The sequence below is a fragment of the Gymnoscopelus microlampas genome (genome assembly GCF_963454915.1).
Source record: "Gymnoscopelus microlampas genome assembly, chromosome: 7".
NCBI classification, from domain to species: Eukaryota; Metazoa; Chordata; class Actinopteri; order Myctophiformes; family Myctophidae; genus Gymnoscopelus; species Gymnoscopelus microlampas.
This window is the reverse complement of record NC_139944.1, coordinates 47,224,958-47,244,827: the sequence shown is the minus strand read 5'-3', so window position 1 is coordinate 47,244,827 and position 19,870 is coordinate 47,224,958. Positions and strand designations below refer to the sequence as shown.

The following is a 19,870-nucleotide window of genomic DNA, read 5'->3' as shown; positions in this document are numbered from 1 at the left end:
CAGTGGTTCTCAACCAGTGGTCCGGGGACCACCAGTGGTCCTTGAGGGGGTTCCAGGGGGTTCCCAGACAAATTAATAGTTAGAAACCAAATTGAACCTTATGTGTCTGTAACTCTGAGAGTGTACAAATGGAACCTAACGGGTCCATTTGGTTCCATTTGTACACTGCAGAGTTACATGAACACTAATGATGATGATACTTCAGTGTAGATTGGGACCCCCAAGAAATTATAAATTATATATTATAGAGAGAGAGAGAGAGAGAGAGAGAGAGAGAGAGAGATGAAAGAAGAGAAAGAAGTGTTTTAATGCCGTCTGTGGCCGATTCTGTCGGAATTTCCCAATGGACGGTAGTGACGGGTAGTGAGGGGGTGCATCCGGTGAAACCCGGAATTACACTAAATGTAAACAGGAAGTAAACGAGGGTGAAAAAATGGCGTTCGGCCACAGACGGCATTAAAACACTTCTTTATTGAAATATATGGATTATTACATTAAACTACTACCCCGTAGAAGTAGTTAACATTTGGGGCTTTGAGGTAAGCACCTTTATTTTCAATTTGTACACGTTTGGAGTACTTTGCGGGGCATAGTGCAGAAAGTCCAGGTCTCCATGGGGCGTGAACCCTACAACTCTCGTAGATTGAAAACGTCAGAATCATTTATTTATTTATTTAACAGGGACAATGCACATTGATCAACATGTCAGTTATTCACGTCCATGTAAATGAGCCAGAGTTAGCCAGAGTTGGCTAATTTTCATCTGTAGTCCCTGGGCAGGCTGTTAAAAAAAGTGGTATAGTTATCCATACAAAAAGAGACATCGTCAACAATACAAAACAGTAGACATAGTACAAAAGACAAAACGAATACAGTAAAATAGGAGAAGACACATCAGTGATTAATGGAGCCGACATTTACTCATGATTACAAATTTGGTTAGCTTTTAGCCATCTTTTAAGGTTGAATTTGAAGGTTAGATAGTTGTTGGTCTCTCTTACTTCGGTAGGAAGACTGTTCCAGTGATGGGAGGCTCTAACAGAGAAGACTGTTTTACAAAACACACTCCGTCTGAATGGTACCTCACAGTCTCCTCTGGTAGTTGCCCTTGTTGTTCTGTCACCACTCTCCCTTCGCTCTATGAACTGTTTTAGTGGTGGAGGTGCAAGCCCATTTAAAACCTTAAAAATGAGACAGGCATCTGCAAAATGTTTAAAGCTATCAAAATTAAATAAATTATACTTTTGAACTATACGGCAATGGTGGTAACGGTTGGGTTTTTGATCAAGTGTTTTTAATGTCTGTTTGTATAGTGATTCTATGGGTTTGAGAGTTGTTAGATTTGTCTGTGACCAGGTTGTGAAGCAGTATGTGATGTGTGAGAAAATCATAGCATGCATGAAGAGTTTGGCTGCGTCTGTTGTTAGGTATGGTCTTATGTGCCTGAAATTAGACAGATTGAATTTGATTGTGTTGGCTACATTTTTAATATGTTTTTTAAATGTCAAGTTTGAGTCTAGTGTGATTCCAAGATATTTAAATTCAGATACTACCTTAATGATGTTTCCATTGACGACAATGTCAGGATGAGCATTATCTGTGGAGTTGCGTGAAAAAAACATACAAACAGTTTTGTTTGTATTCAGGTGTAAACATGAGTTCCTCAACCAATCAGATACATGGACCATGGCTGCAGTTAGTTTATCTGCTGCTAGTTGTTTGTCTTCAGCATGTATATAAAGAACTGTGTCATCAGCATACATTTGTATGGAGACAGATGGACAGACAGAAGGCAGATCATTAATACACAAACTGAACAAGATAGGGCCCAGTATTGATCCCTGAGGAACTCCAATGTTACTGTTGAGATATGTTGACTGCTTGTTACCAATACGAACCCTTTGCTTCCTATTTGTTAAATATGAATCAAACCATTTGACTGCCTCAGTAGAAAAGTTAAAGAAAGAGAGTTTTGACAAGAGTACCGGATGGTCTACAGTGTCAAAAGCCTGTTTGAGGTCCAGGAATACTGCACCTACTGTACCACCTTTATCCAAACTTGACTTGACACTTTCCAAAAAGTAGCAGTTAGCGGTTTCTGTTGAATGGTTGGAGCGAAAACCGAACTGCAGTGGACACAAAGGAGTATGGCCTGTATTCAAATGAGCGGTCAGTTGTTGAGCAACCCATTTCTCGGCCACCTTGGACACTACAGGTAGGATACTTATGGGCCTATAATTTGCCACATTTGTCTGGTCACCAGCCTTAAAAATTGGTGTTACAATTGCGGTTTTCCAGATGCTTGGAAAAGTGCATTGTCTAATTGATAAATTTATCAAATGAGCTATGGGACATACTAATGCATCCTTGTATGTTTTTAGAAAGGTTGTTTCCATGTCATAAGCATCCCTTGCTTTAGAGTCTCTTAAGGAGCTCATGATCTTAACCACTGCAGATTCGGTAATTTCTCCTATCCTGAAAATGGGCTTATCATCATTAATAGGGGCACATGTCAGAGTTCTAGTGGGGAAACTTTGGGCCAGTTCCCCAACTGAATGTATAAAATAACTATTAAAAGTATTCGCAATCACCTCCTGATCTTGAATTAAAGTTCCATTCACTTTAAGTTCATGTTCCTTTGTTTTCTGATCCTTATTTCGCCCGGTTAATTTATTAAGGGTTTCCCAAATCAATTTCCCATTTCCCCTTGCATCTTCTATTACTTTAATAAAAAAATAAGCTTTTGCTTTCCTTAAATTCCTTACCACCTTATTTCTAATACTTGTGAAAATCTGCTGTGACCTGATTTTAATGATCTCTTTAGTGCAAAATCACGTTCTCTCATCTGCTGCCAGAGGGCGCCATTGAGCCATGGCAGGGTGTTTTTTTTGTCTAGGTTTACACAGAACCTTCTTTACGAAGGGTGACACCACTCTGTTTGTAGTTTCCACAAAAATACTGCTGCCACTCTCAACATCTTGATTACACAGTAGATTAGACCAATCAGTTTGTTTTAAAGTACTATCAAGATTTTCGATTTCGTTTTTTGGAATAATCTGGTGAAAGGATTTAGGTTTTGTGGTATTGTTGAACCGTTTACTAGTGAGTTTCCTCACCAGTAATGTGATGTTATGGTCCGACATACCAGTTATCAAATTATAAGATTTCGTTATTCTCTCTGGCCTGTTTGCAAACATTAAATCAATTTGTGTCTGTGAGGAATTTGTTATTCTTGTTGGACCTTTCACCACTTAAGTTTTTTCCTATCAGATTTGTTAGCCCAATTAAAATTCAGATCACCAAGAAGTAAAAGTTCCTTTTTACTATCACATTCTTTAAGCATAGTATGTAGGTGGTCGTAAAACAGACTGTTGGTTGAAGGTGCTCTATATAAACAAATAACAATAAAAGACATTTCTGGAGACAGTGTAATATTCAGCCCAATACATTCGAAATCTATTTCATGATGTGACCATTCAATAAGACTACACTTAATTGTATTTTTAACATATATCATCACGCCCCCCCCCCCCACTGATGAAGTTTGGTTTAGCCATGTTTCAGAAAGACATAGAAAGTCCAGGTTAGAGTCAGACAGCAGGTGTTCCAGTTCAGTGCTCTTTGCACGGACGCTACGGATATTTAAATGTCCGCCCAATAGTCCCTTTGGTTTGGACTTTGGGTCCCAGATCATTTTTGCATGATTAAGAGTTGTGAAAATGTTCGTCTTGCGGTATTTCTTGATCGCTGGATTTAGTCCCTTTAGTTTTTGTTTATTGGGGCGCAGTGAAGATGTTGCGGTGGGTGTTTGGCAGCGGTGGCCTAGTGGTTAGAGGGGCGGCCTTGATACCGGAAGGTCCCTAGTTCGATTCCCCAATTCATCACATCAATCATGAATCACCGCTGAATAGCCCTTGAGCAAGGCTTCCATGCAGGGTCCGGCTGGAAACAAGCTTCGTGCTTAGTCCGACACCTTGGGTAAACAACAAACTTTGCTTTGCTTTGGTACTCACCACCACCGCTGTTTGTCTGTGGATACAAGCGTCCCCCGCCGCTCACCTTTGCGGCCGCAGATACGGGTGGAACTACTGCCTGCACCCGCAGCTCGTTCAGTGGCGGAGACTGCGCCACGCAAAGAGCAGCCATGGCTGTCTGTGGACACAGCCGGCGTCCCTCGTCGCGCGCCATCACAGCAGCCACAGCTACAGGTGGAACTGTGTGCGCCCATGGCGCCTCCAGCAGCGCAGATTGTGCCACGCCATGAGTATTCACTCCTGGCGTGGTGATTACGGACATATCGGCCAAGGCACCCCCTCCACTGCCATCGATTCCCAGCGTTTGCTGGTGTCTCCCGCTGCACGCCTCCCAGCCGCCAGTCGCCCCCAACACCGACCCGGTGGGAGTGGGGTGGAGGTCCATCGCGCCCAGGGGCAGCGGCCCGCCGCCGTCGGTCAGGTGAGGTCCTGGGTTCGGCTGGATATCACCAGCCAACAGGAGAGTTGTTGTTAAGTAGAGGATCACTCGCAATGATCGCTTTGATCTCTCTACTCTCCCTGTCGAACTTTTAAGGCTCGTTGTTGGTGGAGTGGCGTGGCCGTTGTTTAGCAGAGTGGAGTAGGTTGCGTGTTGGCTCCATGTGTTGAGAGTGATATCTCGGTGATCAGTCCGGTTTGAAACACAGCAACGCACAGACAGTAGGACTAACACGACCACATAACATAGAACAAACGCTTTTTGAGCAACGTCAGAAGTGGTCTGTCGCTGCAGTATATTAACTTTGTGTGTATGGTTGAGACACAAACCAGGTTGCTGTAGAAAGGCAAACTTATTAAGTTTGGCGTGGTTTTTGTGTGTGTGCTCCAGCAGCACCTGCCCGTCTGCCGGTGTTTCCTGTTTCGGCCCGCACCGCCATCTTGCCTTCCTAGTCATAGATAAATCATAAATATGTCTACGAGGGTTGTATACTACAGCTACAGATATACAAGCTCATAGCGCGGCACAGAGAGCGCGCTATGAGCTTGCATATCTGCTATTTTTGAATAGCCAAAGAAATCTAAAAATGACACAGATACTTTCCCGGCTAAATGGGTTAAATGGCTTTTGGTTAAAAGCCATTTAAGCTATAACTAGGCTACGTTTGAACTTAGTGTGAGGTGGTGCAACTGGTCCCTGGTCCATAGCGTTCTCTCAGGGCTAGAAGGTGCGCGCGCGCGCGCCGATAGTGCGGAGCGCGCTTGTTGCTCCGTCGCGTCTCACTAGTGGTGGAAAAAGTACTCAAATGTTTTACTTAACCCTTCCATTGTGTTAGGGTCATTTTTGACCCCTTCAAGTTTAAATAGGTAAAAAGTACCCTTTACATTTCTTTATTGGAACGAGGTTTCATGATATCCTCAGAAATAGCCATTTTAACGCAACAAAATTATTTATCATTTTTAATTCATTCTGATGGTCTCTATAAAAAAGTGACACTTGTGGTGTTAGGGTCCGAAATGACCCGGAAGAGAAGTGTGGCTCAATTCCCCCCAAATTGTCAATATTCAATGTTTACATGTTTGAGAGTGAGAGAGACCTGTCCTCAATTAGCATTTGCTATCAGGAGTAAAATAAAGTTTGAGTTCATGACAAATAAATGACTTTTTACCTTCTATGGTATACAGGTCATTTCGGACCCTAACACCACTAGTGTCACTATTTTTAATAATATTGACATTTTTTTAAGTTAAAAAACGAAAACAAGTATTTTTTCATCATTTTTTTTGGAAGTGTGTTGTAATTATTATTCTTAATTATTCTATTATAGCTAGATAACATCATTATCAATTGCCATCATTATAGGAAATGTAATGAGTGAATTTTAACATTTTTAGAAATGTTCTTTAGAATAGAAAACAAGATATATTGAAAGATGAAAAGTGTTTACATGGATATGAATGCATTACGTCATTAAGTCAGCTATGAGGTGGGAGAAAGAAATATTATTTTTTGAGTATTTTGGGCTGATTTAAATCCCGCTACATCACAAGTGGATGCAGTTTTCTAACACAATGCAAGGGTTAAGAAGTAAAAGTATCAATACTGCAATGTACAAGTAGTAGCCGTAGAATACGACTCTCGTAGACGTATTTATGATTCTGACGTTTTCAATCTACGAGAGTCGTAGGGTAGATCCCCCATGGACAACTGGACTTTCAGCTCCTAACTCCGTAGGGTCTCCAAACATGTACAAATGCAAAAGAAATCTAATCCCCACGCCCCAAATGTTAACTCTTTAAAACACTTCTTTATTGAAAAATATGGATGATTAAATTACTACTATCCCGTAGAAAGAGTTAACATTTGGGGCGTGGGGGTAAGCACCTTTTTTTTTTTGCATTTGTACATGTTTGGACTTAGCTGAAAGTCCAGTTGTCCATGGGGGATCTACCCGAATACCGCCCAACTCACTCCAAATCCAAGTCACTCCATGAAGACTTAAGAAATATTTGCCCAACTCACTCCAGGGCTCGCCCAACTCACTCCAGGGCTGGGACAACTCCCTCCAGGACCAAAGACCAACTCCCTCCAGGACCATAGCCAACTCACTCCAGGACCAAACCCAACTCACTCCATGCAATGTCACCAGTGTAATATTGGTTCAATGTGTCAGTGGTGTAAAGTAACTAAGTACATTAACTTAAGTACTGTACTTATGTACAATGTTGGGTATTTGTGCGTTATTTGAGTATTCCCAACTTCCAATGGTTTTACCTCTACTCCACTACATATTGGATCCACATATTGTTTTTTTACTCCACTAAATGTATTTGTTTTACTACTTACTTTGCAGCTATAAATTATAATATTATAGTGTGTGTGTGTGTGTGTGTGTGTGTGTGTGTGTGTGTGTGTGTGTGTGTGTGTGTGTGTGTGTGTGTGTGTGTGGGTTGAATCGGTGGAGACTCTTACATTCTAACCCTAACCCTAACCCTAAACCCTAACCCTAACCTGGGTGGAGGGTGATTATGCGGGTGAACTCAGTGGAGGAGGGCCAAAACCTTAACGAGGAATATAACAACACCTCTTGATTTGACCAACAATAGAATAAGACATCTAACAAACACTGGACTCCAAGTGCCAAAGTGGCCAGCGAGCCCCCCCCCCCCCCCCCCCCAGAACCATTAAGTTGTTTTGTAGAGACAGTATTTAAAACTTTAACCAAGCCTAAAACAGAATAGAGTTAAAAGTAACAAATTCCTCAATATTGTACTTAATTCCTCAATATTGTACTCAATAATAATTTTTGGAGTGAGTTGGGCAAGTGTGTGGAGTGAGTTGGGCAAGTGTGTGGAGTGAGTTGGGCAAGTGTGTGGAGTGAGATGTCTGGAGTGAGTTGGGCGCGATTTGGAGTGAGTTGGATTTGGAGTGAGTTGGGCGGTTACCATCTACCCTACGACTGTCGTAGATTGAAAACGTCTCAGAATCATAAATACGTCTACGAGAGTCGTATTCTACGGCTATACAAGTAGCCTACTCTGTCATAAGTAAAAGACCGGAATTCAAAATGTAGGCTACTTGAGTAAAATCTATAAAAGTATTGGTATTAAAATGTACATACTTAAAGTAGCCTACCAAAAGTAAAAGTAGGCTACTAAAATTACAAGCTCACAACGCACCACCATGCAATGCGAGCTTGTAGATCGGCTATTTTCAAATAGCCTTTAGGTATAAAATAGGGCTAAAGTGGTATGGTTTACAATCAATGTAATAATTTATATCTGCGAAGTAGCTAACTGGTAACTAAAGTTTTCAAATAATTGTAGTGGAGTAAAAGTACAATATTTGCCTCTGAGATCTAGTGGAGTAGAAGTAAAAGTATTGGAAATTGGAAATACTCCAATAAAAGTAAAAGCTCCTCAAAATTGTACTTAAGAACAGCACTTGAGAAAATGTACTTAGTTTACACCTGGTGATCACACAGACTCAGATGTCTCGTCGTCCGCTCCTTTCCACTCCAGAGAAACATCAGTCCAGTTCGAAAAAGCCCAATTTACCACTGGGCTGGGCTAGGCTTCTTTTTTGGGACCTGGCGTCGGTCCAGGTCGAGAATGAGCGAGGCTCTGGGCGGGCTCTCTTACTGCCTGATCTGTTAATAGGCGCTATGCACAGCAGCAGCTAACCTGACCCTGCCAGATGGGGCGGTATTGAGTAACCAGGTTCCTCAAGACAGCTGTGAAACAATGTGTGGAGCAAGCTTCTTGGATCTGGTAGCGTCAGGTTAAGCAGCAGCCATATTGTAAAGAAATTGGGCATCTTCTTCACTTCCTTCAGGCTCTGTTCCATTCTGGTCAAACAGAGTCAGGGTGCTGATAGTGTGCATGTTGGCATGGCTCACTGGAAACACTCTGCTACACCAGTGGGTCTCAAAGTGTCGTCCAGGGACCCTCATGGTTCCTTGAGGGGGTTTCAAATGGCCCCTTACAGGTGTGTAACTCTGAGAGTGTACAAATGGAACCAAATGGACCCTTTTGGTTCCATTTGTACACTCTCAAAGTTTGGAGGTCCTTGAAATTAAGTTTTGAGAACCACTGTGCTACACTAAATGGAACGGAGCCTTAAAGGGGCTACACCATGAATTTCATTTTTTTTTAGGTTTTTAGTATTTTTTGGGCTCCCCAGTGTCTCTTGTACCCAAAAAAATATTTTTTTTTAACATTCAGTCATTCATGCTCATTTCATGGATTTCCTGAATGGGCGTGTCTGAACAGGCCATTTCAGAATGGCTGTGCAAGTGATGTCACTTGCACGGATTTTGCATTGACGATGGCCAGACAGAATTGCTCAGTAGCTCCCCCCCTGCCCAATAGGACGTTTTGGTATTGCAGCTGAAAAAGCTTGGAATGACAGACAGTCAGATTGTGAGAAAAAATATCTGGATGTTTTTTAGGCTTACAACCTGTTTAAAACGTATTAGGGGGCAATATTTATATATAATATATTTTTTTTTAATTCATGGTGTAGCCCCTTTAATTAGTACCATTGGAAACGCCTGTAGGAAGTAAGGAAGGGGCCCAAAGTTTTTCCTATATGGCTGCTGTGCATAGAGCCTAAGCATGTTTAGATGGGAAAGGCGTGTGGATATATATTATGTCCATTCGATATCTGTCACGATTACACATTTAAGTTGACGATTAATTGTCACTCAAATAATTGCGAACACTTTAATTGTGTGTTTGGCATGAACATTGGAACACATGAAGCCTTTTATTTTAGGCTTCGTAATCAAAAATTGCACAGGGTAGATATGACAAATAACTGAAATATACAAAGAAATTATTGACATATTTAATATTTGTTATTCGTGTAAAAATAGCAGAAATAGCAAATCTTGACGCACTGTAAGCATGGTTGCAAGCTATAAGCAACGCTGTTTCTGCTTTTAAATAAAGCAGAAATAGATGATCTACAAGCTTACAACAAGTGACGGGTTTACAACGCGTCATGAAGTGTTGTACGGTGTGTGTGTGTGTGTGTGTGTGTGTGTGTGTGTGTGTGTGTGTGTGTGTGTGTGTGTGTGTGTGTACTCTGTCAATTGCAGGCCGTGCAAGAAAATTCCTAGGGAAATGCAAGGAGCATTTGGTCGATGTTGCTAAACTGTCTGGCTGGACAGTGGCTGGATTAGCTGTCGTGGCTTGCATTGTTATCATTGCACAAAACTGTAAGACAATACATAACTATGTGAATGTGCAGCAGCACTATGAGCTTGAAGATCTGCAATTTTTTTGAAAAATCGTGAAAATGTGTGCAAATCTTTATATGTATTTTTCAAAGCGAACATTTCTAACTCAAATCTTTGCCTCTGGGGATTCTACAAAATGTCTTCTTAATCCTAACAGTTTACTTTTATTTATTTGTTTACTTATGTTGAGTTAAAATGTATGTATATATATTCAAAGATTTGCACAAATTTTGCACTATATACATTTAAAAAAAGCAGATCTACAAGAAAGGCTTCTGGCCTTGTTAGGCTACTTGCTTGGCTTGCTTCATGATTTTATAAATAAACTTGCAAATTACATTCACCTTCCTGTACAGTATTATTTTTGCTTTAACAAGAGCAATGTTGAACCAGGTGCTCACTTGGGGGATGAGGTGAAGAAACTGCGTGACATCGTGGTCGTACAGCAAGAGAAGATCAGGAACATGGAGCAAGAATTCAAGAATCTGCCAATGACAGGTATAAGATGGTCTAAATCTACCTTGAAGAAGTCGTAAAGGCTGAAAGTTGAAAATGTTTCATAGTTTAACTTGCGTTACTTGCGTGACCCCCAAAATGATTTGTCCGCAGACCCCCCCCCATCTCAAAATGTTTTGTTCCAGGGACCCCCAGAAGCAAAGATTTGAGTTAAATGTATATATATATTCAAAGATTTGCACAAATATTCCACTATTAAAAAAAAAAGAAAGCTGATCTACAAGCTCATAGCGCAGCACTCTGTGCCGCGCTATGAGGCCAGAAAGGCTTCTGGCCTGGCTTGCTTGGCTTGCTCATGATTTTATAAATAAGCAAATTACATTCTGTGTATGGACAGTACCATTTTTGCATTAACAAGAGCAATGTTGAACCAGATGATAACTCAAACATCTGGGATGAGGTGAAGAAACCGCGTGACATCGTGCTAGTACAGCAAGAGAAGATCAGGAACAAGGATGAAGAATTCAAGAATCTGACGATCGCAATGGCAGGTATAGGATGGTCTAAATCTACCTTGAAGAAGTCGTAAAGGCTGAAAGTTGAAAATGTTTCATAGTTTAACTTGCGTTTCTCTGTGATATCTTTCAGTCATGGATGCCAAACAGACAGCTATTGAGACCCAGGTCCAAGCCCACCAGACCAGAATCGGTGCCAATGAGACTAAATCTAGCCCCAGAGTATCTCAGAATGCCTGTCCCACGCTTACTGAACTTACCCTAACCACCCCAGCAAATTCCCGGATCATTGGAGGCGAGCCAGCGTCCGACTCCTTCATGGCGGTCATTCGTTATTGGGGCACGTTTAGATGCCAAGGTACTGTCCTCGACAACGGAGTTTTACTGACGTCTGCTCACTGCTTCATATCCAGGTACATTTATTTGTTAACCCATTAAGAGCATTTCATTTTTAAATTTCTTTGGCTATTCAAAAATAGCAGATATACAAGCTCATAGCACGGCACCGAGTGCTGCGCTATGAGCTTGTAGAACTGCAATTTTCTTTTTATTATCGTGAACATTCGTGCAAATGTTTGAACATATATTTTTTTAAGTGGACATTTATAACTCAAATCTTTGCTTCTGGGGGATTCTACAAATGTCTTCTAAATCCTAACAGAAGCAAAGATTTGAGTAAAATAAAATTGCTTTAAAAATATATATATATTGGATAGACTGTTGCACCCCTTATATCTTATATTTTTCTCTCTCTGAAGCACAAACCCACGGAAGTACTCAGTCCTCTTGGGTCAAGTGGATCTGGACGGAGAAGGCGGAGTCATAGTACCCGTGAAGAAAATCCTTCTCTGTCCAGACTACGATCATGTAACCCATGAAAATGACTGCGCCATGGTGGTGACAGAACGGTTCGAGTATACTAACAGGATCCAACCACTGGCTCTGGCAGGCCTTGACAGCGTGTTCCTCCCGGGAGACATAGGCGCCGCTCTTGGGTGGGGCCAGACAAATGAGACAGGTTAGTGTTTTTAGGGTTACAGCTTGTTAGAATGAATTAACTGATTTTATACTTAACGCGCTTCCGAACTTGTAGATTGGCAGTTTTCTCTATTGAAATAGGCCTTTGTTTTTGCTGTGGTTTCTTTCTGAAATGAGGCCTCTGTCTGTATTTAACCGTGTGTGTGTGTGTGTGTGTGTGTGTGTGTGTGTGTGTGTGTGTGTGTGTGTGTGTGTGCGTGTGCGTGTGTGTGCGCAGGCCCACCACACTCCAGAACTCTACAGAAAGTGGAGATTATTAGGATTGACACAAACGAATGCAAAAAGCTCTGGCCTGGACGTCCCCTTGGGGGGATGTTCTGTACTGCGAATCTGAAAGGAAATGAGGGCCCTTGTAAGGTATGCCGGAACCACGATTATTTTTTTTCCTTTTTTCTGAACCAGATCACATGCGAGGTTAATGCAGAACACATTATTTGTTCCCCTCTCTGTCTCTCTCTGCTCCAGCTGCGCTGTGGTCTGTGCAGTGAGTTCAGTCCAATTTGAAAATTGCAGATCTACAGGGTCGTTGTGAGCTAGTAGATCTGCAATTATTTTTTTTAATCTCGAAAATAAATGGAAAAATCTGGAATATTTTTTGAAACATTTCAATAGGCTAACACAAATGTTGTTTGGCATGGGGGCCCGCAGCCAAATACAGTCATTAATTAATTTACGGGTCTTTGTCATGAAAAGGTTTGAGAACCAGTGCTCTAAAACAACATCAGACAATTAAGTTTGACAGACGCCCTTTTTCATCAATTTATTTATCTATAGTTGCTTCTTTTGGCCTTGTTTCCATAGACCTGGTTGCTTGTTTCTCTCGTGAAATCTGGCAAAGTTGTTTCTGAGCTAAACTTAGCAAAATGTTTGCAGCAAAGCCATTTCATGATGTCTTTAACAAAGAATTATAAAAACAACAATCTCTCTTCTCCCAGCACCTCTAAGCATTAGCGAGCACTGCAGACTTAAAGGGATAGTTCACCCAAAAACGTATGTGGAAAAAAGGCCCGTTTGGAAGTCGGATAGAAAGCAACCTCCTGGTGAAAATAATTACGTGCGAGGAAGTCCGGAGTGGTCAGTTCAACAATCACTTTTATTGTCAACAAAGGCGAACATGGTACAGAGAGGTCAAAATTGTACTGCGCCCTGTACTAAGCATGGGTACATGAATATATACCATTCCACATCTTACTGGGTCCGGGGCGGATACTGGAGACCGCCTCTTAGTGACAGAGCGCTCAGCCAATCACATTGGCGGTCTATTTGCAGCAGCCGCTGTAGCGCAGTAAATTAGTATGCAAGCAACTTTATTCAGTACCAGGCTTATATCATACTCAGTACATTTATCACGGGATATCATCATTTAAACAAAACTTCATTCAATTATCTACGTTCAGGAGTTCTCACACATTACAATAAGACCAAAAGTTATTTCATTAAACCATTACAATACAAAGTTACACTCATACAGTCTTATTTAAAATACAGGTTAATTTTGAAGCTTTCATGCCAATGGACATCTATCCATCTTGGCTAAAATACAATTCTATGAAAGGAAACTTTAAAGAAAGTCCAGTGGTTATTATTTTAATGTATAAACCTCATTAATTCTTTGCTTGGTGAATCCAGTCTTTATTAGAGCAGTAAGAGTAGAAATCCTTGTTATAATGTACATTATGTGTGTTCAACAGGTTTTGGGTTTCGTACCAAAATATCTTCACAGTTAGACTTAATTATTTGCACTCTTATAAATTTAGCAAAGTTAACTGTGGGACTAAAAATACTTTTAAACAGGTGAAGTCGTATCCCCCACAATCATCTGTCCTCAGAACTCAACTTTATTCAGGGGACAGACAAAAGATCCCTAGCTGCTCACATTCCGAAGCAGTTCCTTATCTCCAGGGGTCTGTGCTTCAAAGGAGACATCTGTCCATGACAAAAGGCATTTACAGTCCTATTGCCTCTATATTTAAATTGGCTCTACTGTCTTTTATTATCCCTTCCTGTGTAAATGGTGTGGCCCTGTGGCAGGCTGATCGCATCTCCAGTATTTTCCAGCTGTTACTACATTTTAGTAAAACAATGTGCTATATTTTACTTTGTATTTATTGTGGCCTTCAATTCTGTACACCACACGTACTTTTTTTGTTTTTGTCGCATTCCTAAGCCAATAATTTGATGACCAGCGCACAGGTAGGCAGCGGTTCCGGTAGAAGAGACTGCTAAAGTTGAGAGACTGCTAACCAGGTCCAGGCGAAGGTGTCACATCACTCCAATCCTGGCCTCCCTGCATTGGCTTCCTGTTGCCTCCAGGGTTAATTTCAAGGTCCTTATACTTACGTATAGAGCTCTGCATGGTCAAGCACCAGCATATTTAACCGACCTGCTAGAACGACATGTGCCAAGTAGGACCTTAAGGTCAGCCGACCAGGGTCTGTTGGTCATCCCCCGAACCAACTTTATAACCAGGGGCGACAGAGCTTTTCAGGCCGTTGCTCCCAGACTCTGGAATGCTCTACCACAGGCACTGAGAGCTGCAGCGTCTGTAGGCATCTTTAAGAACCAATTGAAAACCTTTCTGTTTGGTCATGCTTTTTCGGAATATCTTTGATTTTCTTTTTTATTTATTTATTGTAATATGTCTTCTGTTTTTGCATTATATTGTACTGTTTTGCTGCTGTTTGTGGTTACATTTGTTGGTATGTAAAGCACTTTGTGAGTTTTCTCTGTGAGAAGTGCTATATAAATAAAATTTACTTACTTACTTACTTACAAGAGACAAAGGAGACTCTTTGTGTCTCCTACCAGAACCGCTGCCGGTCATCAAATCATTGACTTAGGAATGCGACAAAAAAAAAAGATCCATGAATTCGAAGTCTCGATGTCTTCGATGAAGTCTCCATGGACTAATCGAGTACTCGATAGGAAAAAACTCATTTTGGGAGTGAACTATCCCTTTAAGAGTGTTTAATATGTGTATTTATTTCCAGGGAGACGGAGGCGGACCGATCATCGCCATGGACCAGAGGACCGGCGTGCTCGTGCAGCATGGCATCATAAGCTGGGGACCAGAGAGCTGCGGTGAGGCTGGGAAACCTCATGTTCACATCGAGGTGATCCGCCACCTGGATTTCTTCCAGTCTGTGATTGGTAAGGTTTCATGTTATGCCATGTGCTGCTGCTGTGTGTGTGTGTGTGTGTGTGTGTGTGTGTGTGCGTGCGTGCGTGCGTGCGTGCGTGCGTGCGTGCGTGCGTGCGTGCGTGCGTGTGTGTCATGCCGTGCAGGCCAGGGCCGCTCATACAAGTTCCTTCCTCACTTTCACCCTTTAAGACCGGGAACGCATCTGTGTGTCATTTTAAGATTTCTTTGGCCATTCAAAAATAGCAGATATACAAGCTCATAGCACGGCACCGAGTGCCACGCTATGAGCTTGTAGATCTGCTATTTTTTGAAAAATCGTGAAAATGTGTGCAAATCTTTCAATATATATGTTTTTCAAAGTGAACATTTGTAACTCAAATCTTTGCTTCTGGGCATTATACAAATGTCTTCTAAATCCTAACAGTTTTTTTTATTTATTTGTTTACTTATGTTGCTATATATCTCAATCTATGGTTCTCAACAAACTTCTTTCATGTCAAGGACCCCCAAAATGTTATGTATTTGTCCGCAGACCCCCCCATCTCAAAATGTTTTGTTCCAGGGACCCCCAGAAGCAAAGATTTGAGTTAAAATGTATATATATATTCAAAGATTTGCACAAATATTCCACTATTAAAAAAAAAAAAAAGCTGATCTACAAGCTCATAGCGCAGCACTCTGTGCCGCGCTATGAGGCCAGAAAGGCTTCTGGCCTGGCTTGCTCATGATTTTATAAATAAGCAAATTATATTCTGTGTATGGACAGTACCATTTTTGCATTAACAAGAGCAATGTTGAACCAGATGATAACTCAAACATCTGGGATGAGGTGAGGAAACTGCGTGACATCGTGCTAGTACAGCAAGAGAAGATCAGGAACATGGATGAAGAATTCAAGAATCTGACGATCGCAATGGCAGGTATAGGATGGTCTAAATCTACCTTGAAGAAGTGGTAAAGGCTGAAAGTTGAAAATGTTTCATAGTTTAACTTGCGTTTCTCTGTGATATTTTTCAGTCATGGATGAAGCCCACCAGACCGGAATCAGTCACAATAGATACAATGTCGAAAAACTGCGGAGTAAGTATGTTTAACAAACATTAGGCTTAAAGATTCAGGAGGGTTCTAATTTTAAAAGGAAAACCTTCAAAGACCTCCTACTGAATTGAAGCTTTGAATGCTCTAGCCCTGCCCCCAGTATCTCAGAATGCCTGTCCCACTCTTTACTAAACTTAGTGCAGGGGCCCTCAACAGGGGGTCTGGGACCCCTAGGGGGTACTCAGAGTTACTACAGGGTGTGATAGGAGGTTCTTTCTACATGAACCACTTGAACCCTATAGCATCCCTTCTCTGAGGGGAACATTGGCCGTACATAGCTGATCTACAAGCTCTCAATGCCTCGTGCCGCGAGGCTTGTAGATCGGCTAATGTCGCTTTTTTTCGCTTTAGAGTGTTCAAATGGAACCAAATGGACCCATACGGGTGCATTTGGTTACATTTTCCACAGAGTTACAGACCTGTAACTTAAGGGTCCATTTATTAATAATTAATCATTAATTATAATTATTTATTTGTCTAGATTTAATACATTTGATTGTTGTATTCAATTAGGGCTGTCAGTTCTCCTCTATAATCCCATTCGAATTTCAATGCTTTATTATTTTTTAATATTCGAAAATATTTGAATATTCTATATAATATATAATTATATAAGATAATGTATAGTTGTACAATAATAAACACACACGTGCACACATACAAATGCTCTAATAACAGGCTAAACAAAATAGTGAAACCCAACTCTATTAGTGAAGGGTTGTGGCTTTAATTTATGTTAATACTTTGGGGTTTTTTTTTATAAGAGGAGAGAAATATTAGGCTACAACTTCTTGGCATGTAGGTACATAATGTCTGTGCGTTCCTGCCTACTACTAGTACCTGTTTTTGTTTCGGTGTGCAACAGTGTTGCACAGGGAACACACAGCTGACCTACAAGCCCACACCGCGTTGCATCAGCGACGCATTGTGGGCTTGCAGATCGATTGGCTGAGGCGGAGCTAAAGTCAACTACTGCATGTTGAAACTTTAACCCGTTTAGACCGGGAATGAATCTATGTCATTTTTAGATTTATTTGGCTATTCAAAAATAGCAGATCTACAACATGTACACATGAACCTACTATATATAGCGTCTCTATTCGGGGCCAAACGTTCTGGAAAAATAGCAGATCTACAAGCTCACAGTGCATTGCAATTGCAATGATCACTCACTTGTATCTCTGCTATGTTCGGTGAAGAGATTTGGCATCGAGGGAAAAGAAGAGCAGAGTAGGCTATACAGTAGGGTTAATAGTATATTATTATGCTTTTATAATATTATAAACAATTTCACAATGCTCCTCTGTTGACAGACAAGATGGTTTTTCAAGTTCACGGTGGTCCAACATGGTTGACGGTTGGACCATTCCCTAAGTGTGGCCCGGGACGGGGTTGCATTGCGTACCTGTATTGGGTAAACGTTAACTACGGCAACCATTACAATCCATCTACAGGTACAGTAGGTGGTGATTAAGTCACATTAATTAACTTTACACAATCAATTACAACCATCTATACACAACTTATCTATCATGACAACATGTTTAGTGGTCATCATGATCATGATGAAATATTGGTTGAAACCACTGGCTCTTTCCACAATATTGATTGATTGATGTAATACCATATTAGTCAGAAATGACTAATAAACAGCACGTGGTGCAGTAAGACATTAAAGCTAAAACACAGAAACGTCCCGTGGACTTGTTTCCATTGTGGTCCTATGATAGGTTTACTAACACAGTAGTCACAGTGTGTGTGTGTGTGTGTGCGTGTGCGTGTGCGTGTGTGTGTTCTGTTTCAGGTACCTACACTGTGCCATTCTCTGGACTCTGGGCTATCAGCATTAATGGAATTAGCACGTATGGTGATCAAAACCCTTCAATCTTTCTCAGTAAAAATGATAATCATGTGAATTCTAAAGGTATAGAGTACTTATTTATCTGGTTACAGAGTAGCTATTGGAATTACGCCATAGATTTCCCCTTGTCTGCTGAAAGGAAGTTGTGGCTGCGGAAGGGGGACAGACTCACCGTCCGTTTCGACAGCCCGAGCATGACTCTCCGCACTTTGTGGTGGGGTGGTTATTTGCTCCGTGAAGACTTTTAGTAACACTGCCACAGTGGTTCCACACCGTCCCCCCTCACCTCCTTCAAAATCAGAAGAGTCGCCAAGTTGAAATCCCTCTACCCTTTAAATTTAAACATTTTTGGGTTAACCTCTTGAACTAGTTGTCCCCCCCCCCCCCCCCCCATTCTTATGTTGTTTCTGTTTTGTAAAGCGACTTTGACTTTGATTTAGAAAAGTGCTTGAGAAGATTTGTTTTGAACTTTTTGAACGCTGAATGATTGACAATTTTTCACAATTTTTCATATAGGCCTAGTTTAGAAAATAGTAGATCTCTCTCTCATCTCTCCTCTCTCTAGACACAGTGATATTTTTGTGTGATGTGGATTAGATGTTGACTTTTGATCACTGCAGAGAGTTAATGTGTGTTTTTACTTAATGTTTTATGGGGGGGGGGCTTAAGTACTGCCATCACATTGTGCCATGATTTCATCTGACCGTCAACATCGTTACTCAGACACTCAACCAGGTTTTTCTTTCACTCGGAGCAGTCAGTGTATTTCTGACTTCAAACCATGTGTAAAAGACTGGACACACCACTGCTTTTAGGCTACATATAAGATTGTTGTAAATATAAAATGTATGCACATTTGTTCTTTCACCCATTAAAGGGATATTTCACTTTCAAATAGAACTAGAAAATGTGCTCCTCGGAGCACAAGTCTCCGCCAGCAAATATTGATTAATCCTGTCTAAGCTATTTATATTACGTATTGTGATGACACCAGTGTGTCTACATAATGTATTGCTCCGCCATTTCTCAGCCATTTCGTGATTATTCCTGTCTTACCTCACTTTGAAAGAGACACAGACTCTTTCAAAGTGACACATCTATTTATAGGCCGCTATACGTCATGCGTCTCACTAGCCAATCAGAGCACACTCTTTCAACGTATTGTCACGTGTCACGTGAGGCTTGACCAATGTTAGCTTGGCCGAGGGGGGGGGGGGCCGAAAGTGAAAACATAGTCTCCTGGCGGAGACAATAAATATTAAAAGAATATATAAAACATAAATGAAGAAATGTATTGAAAAATCACGGTCCCCTCATGCTTTGAAATAGCCAATTTAACATGAGGTGTCCTTCCTGTTATCATTGTTGATTCATTAAATTCAATAACTGTCAATTCAATAAACTCAATAAATGTCTCTATATATCCATATACTTGTCTATTATTGTCTATATTATTAGTATCTCTGATGATGTGGTTCAGTTGTTTTCTATGATGTCAGGGCTGTTACCGGGGTTACTGGGCTGATTAAGTGGTATAGATTACAACTACAACTGGAAGTTGTATATGATAGCCCATATTGTAATACATTTTTTTCTGCCTTTCTACAGTAAAACACTGCAGTTATGTCAGAACCTGGAATAATAACCACGGGTAGCCTATAACAGAGCAATCAAGGTCTGGGGATCTCAGTATAATTTGATTGTCAATTGGAATTGACTTTAAGAAAAGTTTTTTTTCTGATTTTCGTTTCAGAACCAAAATAACCAACAAACAAAATAATAAAGTTTTTAAATGTATAAAACTAGATGGTCGGGGCGCTGCGCGCCCCTCCCCCCTATCCGCTGCGCGGTGCTTTGTGTTTGTTGGTCTCTATAATATATAAAGCCATAATAGGAGATGTTCCCATATGGAGTGTGTTGTCTGACCTCACTTCCTGTCCAGGGGGGTTTGTATATTTAGATAGGGGTGGCTTCAGCGGGGGACAGGAAGTGCTGACTTTTCTCAATTGTATATATATAGATATATACAAATCTTTTGAAAATAG

General features: G+C 41.0%; 1 protein-coding gene across 1 annotated transcript; it reads left to right on the top strand.

Annotated features, from left to right (window-relative positions):
* The first annotated feature begins 948 nt into the window (after window positions 1-948).
* Window positions 949-19,022, top strand: LOC311049680 (uncharacterized protein). The gene is made up of 12 exons (XM_084063445.1): window positions 949-4,455; window positions 9,575-9,694; window positions 10,109-10,213; window positions 10,606-10,722; window positions 10,820-11,099; window positions 11,445-11,704; window positions 11,942-12,081; window positions 14,715-14,874; window positions 15,670-15,786; window positions 15,884-15,946; window positions 17,278-17,418; window positions 17,769-19,022. Exons 3-12 carry the CDS (start codon window positions 10,180-10,182, stop codon window positions 18,071-18,073), a joined length of 1,617 nt encoding a protein of 538 aa, XP_083919571.1. The 5' UTR covers window positions 949-4,455; window positions 9,575-9,694; window positions 10,109-10,179; the 3' UTR covers window positions 18,074-19,022.
* Window positions 19,023-19,870: the final 848 nt, after the last annotated feature.

Coding starts and splice junctions, on each gene's coding strand:
- LOC311049680 (XM_084063445.1), top strand. CDS start 10,180: ATGGAGCAAGAATTCAAGAATCTGCCAATGACAG. Junction 12,082..14,714: donor GAAATGAGGGCCCTTGTAAG/GTATGCCGGAAC, acceptor ATTTATTTCCAG/GGAGACGGAGGCGGACCGAT. Junction 15,947..17,277: donor CAATGTCGAAAAACTGCGGA/GTAAGTATGTTT, acceptor CTCTGTTGACAG/ACAAGATGGTTTTTCAAGTT.